We start from the raw sequence: 8,293 nt of genomic DNA on the forward strand, positions 1-8,293 counted from the left end.
CCTGTTTCAAAGCAGGGAACGCCCTCTGCAGCCTGTGAGCTCTTCTTCCCTCCCCAGGGCAGCATTCCCTGCTTTTTGTTGCAGCCGGGAACGCAGCTCCCTTGCCTTCCTCCCCTCATGCATTAGCTAAGCCAGGGTGATGGCAGCAACAATCTGCAGATTAGAGAGTGCTGCTGTGTGTGTGCGTGCGCGCATCACGTGTGCACACATGTCTGAGGTGTGCACAAACATGCACACGTGTGTGAAGGGAGGCTCGTTGTGCTGAAAGTAGTGAGAGACACAGAGGTCAATGATCATGGAAAACTCAAGGATAGATAGATAGATAGATAGATAGAGGGGGTGGATGGGGATAGATAGATAGATAGATAGATAGATAGATAGATAGATAGATAGATAGATAGAGGGGGTGGATGGCGATAGATAGATAGATAGAGGGGGTGGATGGGGATAGATAGACAGACAGACAGAGGGGGTATATGGGGATAGATAGATAGATAGATAGATAGATAGATAGAGGGGGTGTATGGGGATAGATAGATAGAGGGGATGTATGGGGATGGATAGATAGATAAATAGAGGGGATGTATGGGGATGGATAGATAGATAAATAGAGGGGGTGTATGGGGATAGATAGAGGGGGTGGATGGGGATAGATAGACAGACAGACAGAGGGGGTATATGGGGATAGATAGAGGGGGTGGATGGGGATAGATAGACAGACAGACAGAGGGGGTATATGGGGATAGATAGATAGATAGATAGATAGATAGATAGAGGGGGTGTATGGGGATAGATAGATAGAGGGGGTGTATGGGGATGGATAGATAGATAAATAGAGGGGATGTATGGGGATGGATAGATAGATAGAGGGGGTGGATGGGGATAGATAGAGGGGGTGGATGGGGATAGATAGAGGGGGTGGATGGGGATAGATAAATAGAGGGGATGTATGGGGATGGATAGATAGATAAATAGAGGGGATGTATGGGGATGGATAGATAGATAGAGGGGGTGGATGGGGATAGATAGAGGGGGTGGATGGGGATAGATAGACAGACAGACAGAGGGGGTATATGGGGATAGATAGATAGAGGGGATGTATGGGGATGGATAGATAGATAAATAGAGGGGGTGTATGGGGATAGATAGATAGAGGGGATGTATGGGGATAGATAGATAGATGGGGGATGGGGATAGATAGATAGATAGATAGATAGATAGAGGGGATGTATGGGGATGGATAGATAGATAAATAGAGGGGGTGTATGGGGATAGATAGATAGAGGGGATGTATGGGGATAGATAGATAGATGGGGGATGGGGATAGATAGATAGATAGATAGATAGATAGATAGATAGATAGAGGGGATGTATGGGGATAGATCGATCGATCGATCGATAGAAACTGAGGTTTAAAGAAAAGCAATGAGCAATCATGAAAAACCCAGGGAGGGCAGGGAAGACGCACAGTGGGACACGCTGAGAAAGGGACAGAGGAGCGGAGAGAAGGCGGATGCTGTCGTGGGGCAAAGAAGCAGGCCAGGGCAGGAGGAAGGGAAGGAGTGACAGGGGAGGGAAAGGGGGATTATGTGCCGAAGGCTGCCGCCCTGTCTGGCGGGGCTGTTCTTGCAGTGTGAGCAGTGGGCCTGCAGAGAGAAGCTGGGGAGCGGCTGCAGCTTGGAGTGCGGGATGGGAGGATGGGGAAATGGATGGACTCTGCTGCCCTCTTCTGGAAGGACCCAGGAATGAGCCCCGTTTAAACGAAATACCTTGAGCTCGACTCTGGGCCGCCCCGCACTTCGTGCCTTCACCTCAATGCACAGGGGTTACCCAACGCTACCAAATCCCAACGACCGCCTCGGACCGTAGAGCTGGTCGCAGCTGCTTGCGAGTTTTCCTGTTTCGTCTAAATCCCACGGGAAGTCAGTCAGCCTCCCATACGTGTCCTTGAAAATCCCAGGCTGAAAATATAACCAGCCGTCTTGGCAGGGAAGTCAGGTCTCCTGCATCAGGGCACAGACCAGCTCCTAAAGGATGAGAGTCAGGGACCCTGTGTCCAGGTAGTTCCCTCTTGCCCCTTCCGCTGACGTGAGACAGGATACTGACCCAGATGGGCCAGGGTTCTGATCCAGTCTGGGGATTCCTGTTGGTTTAATTTGCCCGGCACTAACCGCAACCCCCCTTTGGATTCCAGATCAATACAAGGAATATCAGTGGATTGGCTTGAATGATCGAACCATCGAAGGAGATTTTCAGTGGTCTGATGGGAGCCCCGTGGTAAGTCACAAGGGGTCAGCGCTCTACTCTTCAGTGCAAAGGCCCCTTTAAGTCAGCGTGAGAGCTCAGTTAACTAGACACAGCGTTACCAGGCAAACAGACACTGGCTTAGCATGGCCATTTCAAATCAGACACAGTAAAGAGGGGAAAAAAAACCCCTGTCAATGGCCTTTTGTTCTTCACAATCCCTCGGAAAATATTCTGCAGCTGTGAGTATGAATCAGACACTTCAAACATACTTTGCATTGATAGTCTGCTGGTTACGCGGCATCACTACCCTGGAAGGCAGGCTGTAAACTCAGGCCAAACCACCTTGAGCTTGGACACGCTGAGCCTGATTTGGCTGGGAGGCCGCTGATGAAAACCGAAGCACTGGTTTCAGTGATTCAGTCTTAGGCATTCTTCTTCTCCGAGTCAGTGCCGGGCTACTGCCGAGGCATTGGGCACTGGGCTACTTCAGGGATCTTTGCAGGAAAGCCCCCCCCGTTGTTGTTAAGGGCCAGGGCCCAGGATATTAATAGGCACTTTGGGCATCACTGCATTCAGCACTTCAGTGATTTAGGAACCAATACCTGATTTTCAAAAGTGATTTGGGCACTTATGAGCCTTAATCCCATTGACTATCAAAGTATCCAGGCCTGGACGGTCAAGTGCTCAACACCCACACTTGGGATCAGATTCAACCTACCGGGGGGTGGGTGGGTGTGTGTTTGAGAGAGAGAGAGAGAGAGATTACTCACTGCTCTCAATGGGCGCTAAGACCGGCTGAAAGCCTGCTCTCAATTACAGGTGCTGAAACCTTGCAAGAATTCTTGGCCTTAAGCCCTCATGGTATTTTTTCCAAAGCAGAGGGAGGGGGGAGCTAATTCAGATTAAATTCCCTTTTGCTGCACCTCTCAATTCCCTGTGCAGTTTCAGGGGGGATGTAGTATTCTTCCCTTTCTATTGCTGTGGGCAGTTAAACCTACCACCCCAGAGGTGACGGCATCTAAGGGGAGGGTGTAGAGACTTTCAGGGTTACTGTCTGACGTCCTGAAGGTTTTCCATGGTAACCTTGGGTTGGTCCTACTAGCCCTTCCAGAGCAGGCCTGCAGGTTATCAACCTTTAGAGTTGCTACTGATGCGACGACTAGCTAAACCCAACCCAGCGAGTGCAATGGACTTTGGCACAGCGGCTGCGCCATCCCTTGGGGTCTTGAGTTAAAGACTCGCTGCCTCTTGCTAAAACACACCGTCTAACTCAGTCACAAGTTATGCATCCAACACAAGATGAAATTCTCTGGCCTGTGCACCATAGGAGGTCAGACTTGATCACAATGGACCCTTCTGGCCTTAAAAATAAATAAATCAATGAATCTCCCCGGGCCTGGTCCTGTCTCCTACATCTAATGGTATCCAGGTGACTCTTTTGTGTTGGAGTCCTGGCTTTTTATGCAGTGTATTCCCCGCTGTAGAGTTTACTCACGCTCCTTTTCTTGGCAGCTCTATGAGAACTGGCACCACGGGCAGCCCGACAGCTATTTCCTGTCTGGAGAAGACTGCGTGGTCATCGCGTGGCATAACGGGGGGCAGTGGAGCGACGTGCCTTGCAACTACCACCTGTCCTACACCTGTAAAATGGGCCTAGGTAAGCCTCAGTTGTACCACTTCTTCCACCAGTGCCGGCTTCTGCTCTGAGACCCAGACATTAGCAAGGGGTGGGGGGGAAGGGGAGACGACGGGGAGGGAGACAGTTTGCCATTGAAAAGGTTTTTTCAATGGAAAATGGGCCTCGTGTCCAAAACAGACATTGGAATTGTCCACTTTGGATGAAACTTTGGAGGTTTTCATCAAAAACCCTAAATTGACGTTTCATTGGTTTTTGGTAACTTAAAAACAAAAACAAAACCACCAAGCATTTTGGCCAGTCGGGCAATCGATTTGATTTGACCGATCATTTTTGCCCAAACGGCAGGAGGGTTTTGGTTTTCGGTTGCCGAAAACTTAGCATCTTTCAAAAAAAACGGTTGCTGAAAACGAACATTTTCAGGTTTGGGTTTTTCAGTGTGGCAGGGGAGGGGAGACCCCAAATGGTGTAAAAACATTTTGACAAAAACGGAACCAAAAGTTTTCATGTAACTTTTTCACAAAACATCTCCAACTGCCTCTACGAGACATGCCTGAAGCACTATACAAAAGCAACACTAACCAACTTCTAATTCAGCTGCCTGACTCTCCGTTGCGCTGCACCTTCTTCTGGAGGTATTTCCATCCATACAACGTGTTACGAGTCGGCCTGGGAGCATTTTACACCCATTTTGCACTGGGGTTGATAACTGCACAAGGTGCAGGGGAGCAGAGAATCAAGCCAGTCTCTTTGGGGTGGGGACCGGCTTTTTGTTCTGTGTTTGTACAGCCAGGAGGTCCCGGGGCCATGACTGGAGCTGCTAGGCTCTACCGCAACATAAGTCATAATAATAAACATAAGCTGGTCATCTAAATAAATAATAGATGTATAAATTGACCATGAACTGACCATGAATAAATTTAGTCTGGAAACCAGAAGCTTCCTAACCATTCGAGGTGACAGATTCTGGAACAGTGTTCCAAGCAAGCAGTAGTGGGGGCAGACAAGCTAACTAGTTGGAAGACGGGGCTCCATCGGTTTATGAATGGGACGATGTGACGGGGTTCCCTGTGATAGCAGGGACTGGACTTGCTGAACCTACAGGGGGTCCCTTCCTATCTACTCAGGTTGCGTACAAAGCCATAGTGTTTCCCTTTCCATTTTTTTGCCCCTTTGAAGGTACAATGACGCTCCCACGCACAGATCTGAAGGAGAGTCTGAAACATGGACCTTCCACGTCCCTTTATGCCCCTTGAGCGACTGCTAGCAGGCAGCAGTAGTGGGCCGTTATCCTCTATGTGGACTGACCATGAGAAGAAAGCATATGAGACACATTTCCCCAAGTATACCACCAAGAGAACTGGGTGGAAATGATGCAAACCCTAAATCAGATTGAAAAATAGAAGGGGATAAGAAAAAATTGCCAAAAATTTAGACTAAAATCCTGGCGCCCTCCCCTCCCCCCCACACGCCTTTTTTTGGGTAGAAATGAGAAATGTTGGTGAAAAGTTTCAGTGAAATTTTGAATTTTGAAAGGTTCCTCCCCCCACCTCTAATGTCTCTGGGTTCCCTGAGGCAATGGACGGGGGAATCGTCTGGCAGAGGGGCTACTTATCGGGGCGGGGGGGGCATCTTGCTAGAATGTACTTGTGGGGGTGACATCATGTCTACCATGGCCAAGACAGTGTCACATCCTGCATGACCTTTAACCCTTTGTCTCCCTTTCCTTCGTCCCCCAGTATCTTGCGCCTCCCCGCCTGAGATAACAAATGCCCACCGGTTTGGCAAACCAAAGCAGCGCTATGAGATCAACTCCATTGTCCTGTACCGATGTCTGGACGGCTTCACCCAGCGCCACTCGCCCGTGGTTCGGTGCCAGGAGGACGGCCGGTGGGAGCGGCCGCAGCTCAGCTGCGTTCCGAGTGAGTGCTTGGTAAACGCAGGGCCGAGTCCCTAGCCGCGTCGCGCCTTTGATGTCAATGAAATGATGCTGACTCACACCAGCAGGGGATCTGGCCCCTGGACGCCAATGGATCTGTGCCCGTTTGCACAAGTTCAGGATGTGGCCCCTAGTATCTCAGTAAAGAGCAGCCCAGGTGCTAGTTCCGCAGAGGCTAGAACACGGGCTCCTTTCACCAGTGCTGGTGGAGGGCGGGTTTTTGGGTTGCTTGTGCCCCCAAAGGTCAGGTGATTTCAATAGGTGCACAAGCAATACAGAATCATAGAATATCAGGGGTGGAAGGGACCTCAGGAGGTCATCTAGTGCAACCCCCTGCTCAAAGCAGGACCAATCCCCAACTAAGTCCTCAAATCACCCCCTCAAGGATTGAACTCACAACCCTGGTTTTAGCAGGCTAATGCTCAAACCACTGAGCTATCCTTTTGGCTTTATAATATATAAATCCAACCGTGCTGGCATTTGACTGATGTTTTTGCTCCTTGTATATTTCTCTCTGAAAAGTTGGACCAAACCCTTGATGACTGAGGATGGACCCAAGATGGAAGACATCCCTTCCCAGGGGCACTGGGACTAGTTCTGAATGGAAACGGAGCTGGGAATATTTTTTTGTAAAACAGTCTGAAAACCAGCAGGAAAAGCAACGATGCCTTCCTCCCCATCACATTTTTTTATGTATGTATAAAGAAATTCTAATAACTAAATATTCCCTTTAAAAAAAAAATTGAGAGCAACATAAAATGTAACTTTTCACTTTGTGCAAGGAGTATTTTGTTATTGAAATTGAAACCGAATTGAAATCAATGTGAGAGCCAGAGACCGTGTGACCTTTGACCTATGGGTGGTGCCACATGATGTCACTGTGGGTGTGGTGAACCTCTCTCCTTCCATTGGCCAGTGGATTCGTGCCCTCCACCCACACCTTTGTACGAGGAAGTTGTTCCTTAACTGCTCTCTGTGTTTGTAATCTCTTGCTTAAATAAATGGGGGCCAATGTGGGAAGAAAAGTAGGGGGACGTGCCTGGAAAAGGAAGTGACCTCATGAAAGGAAGTGACCTCATTTACTCCGCCAAGGACATGACTATAGGAGACTGGGAGTTTGTCACTACAATAAGTTGCTTGGCCCCAAACTCCATTGCATGCAGGTTCTGGGTGAATTGATGTGAGGGAGTTTAGATGGGTGTGTGTGAAATATTTGCACAAAGAGGCAAAACTCCTTCAGCTTAGGACCTGACTTTGCCACATTCATCTGAAACCCGGCTCCCTTTTCCAGAGAAGAAGGGGCCTGCTTCCAAATGGCTCCAAAATTCCAAACCTTCTCAGGTTCCTGCCGCAAAAAACCCCAGCCCGTTTCAAGGGAAAAAAAAAAAAATCTGTATCTGGGAGGAGTGACGTCTCTCCAAAACGCACCCCTTTGTATTTCCCCCACCTTGGAAAAGATGTTCCCTGGTTTCACCCGGTTCTGGGAGCTTGTTTGAACTAGGGATGGGCCCCAGATATGACCCAGCCTATGCCTGGAGTTTGAGGAGGTTTGCAATTTGGGTTTCAGCCCCATATGCCGTTGTACTGACCGCCATAGGGTGTGGGGCCTTGCATGGGTCTTCAGAGCCCCTTGGTGGTCTCCGTTTCCCCTCACCCTGTGTGATCTTGGGCAAATCACAATCACTCCCGGCCTCAGTTCCCCCACCTGCCAAATGGGGCTAAGAGTCCATCCTCTGCGCGCCTTGTCTGTGGATGTGAAACGGCTCAGAGCAGCAGCACGTGCCGGTGCAACGGGGCCCTGATCTCACTGGGCACCACCTGCTGCTCCGGTCCGACACGTACGAAAAGATTCTGAGGCTGGGTCTACGCTGCAAACGTAAACCGGTGTAACCGTGTGAAAAATCCCCGCCCCCCGAGCGGCGTAGTTATATTGCTCTAACCTGCAGCGTAGACAGAGCGATGACGCTCTCCTGTACATGGAGCCTCTCGGGAAGGTGTTTTAACTACGCCAACAGGAGCAGGTCTTTAGTAGTGTCTTCACTAAAGTGCTACCGTGGTGCAGCTGCCCGGGCGTGAAGACAAGCCCTCGGGGGAGCTGGTGGCTGGGATTGGCTGGCTAACGGGCCTGGTGGTAAGGGCTATGCCAGAACCTTTCAGCTGTAGGCTGCTGGCAAAGGATCAAACCATCCCTAACCGAACTCTGGGTAAGTCTTAGTCTGGGCAACCTCTCGCGCTGCAGGATAATTTCTCCTAAAAACGTCACAAGGCCTCCGATGGAGCGCGTAAGCTGGATATCACAAGGTACCTGCCACCCACCGCATGGGTAAGTCTGTCCTCTTGCTAGTGGCTAGTCCACATACAGAGTCTGTTCCAGAGAAGGGGGCACAGTGCTTCGGTTGACACATGAGCAGCGTATGCCTTCTAGCTCTGAACGTCCTTGGCTCGAGGGCTGGACTGTGTCACCCTATGGC

General features: G+C 49.9%; 1 protein-coding gene across 3 annotated transcripts in view; it reads left to right on the plus strand.

Moving 5' to 3' along the window:
* BCAN (brevican) overlaps positions 1–6,598 on the plus strand; it is a 52,609-nt gene extending 46,011 nt beyond the window's left edge. For all 3 annotated transcript variants that reach the window (XM_054011361.1, XM_054011362.1, XM_054011363.1), the window contains exons 11-14: positions 2,195–2,277; positions 3,760–3,904; positions 5,623–5,805; positions 6,345–6,598. In XM_054011361.1, the coding sequence (XP_053867336.1) occupies positions 2,195–2,277; positions 3,760–3,904; positions 5,623–5,805; positions 6,345–6,361 (428 nt within the window). In that variant the 3' untranslated portion in view covers positions 6,362–6,598. The remainder of the gene's footprint in view (positions 1–2,194; positions 2,278–3,759; positions 3,905–5,622; positions 5,806–6,344) is intronic.
* Positions 6,599–8,293: the final 1,695 nt, after the last annotated feature.

The sequence above is a fragment of the Malaclemys terrapin genome, chromosome 21 (genome assembly GCF_027887155.1).
Source record: "Malaclemys terrapin pileata isolate rMalTer1 chromosome 21, rMalTer1.hap1, whole genome shotgun sequence".
NCBI classification, from domain to species: Eukaryota; Metazoa; Chordata; order Testudines; family Emydidae; genus Malaclemys; species Malaclemys terrapin.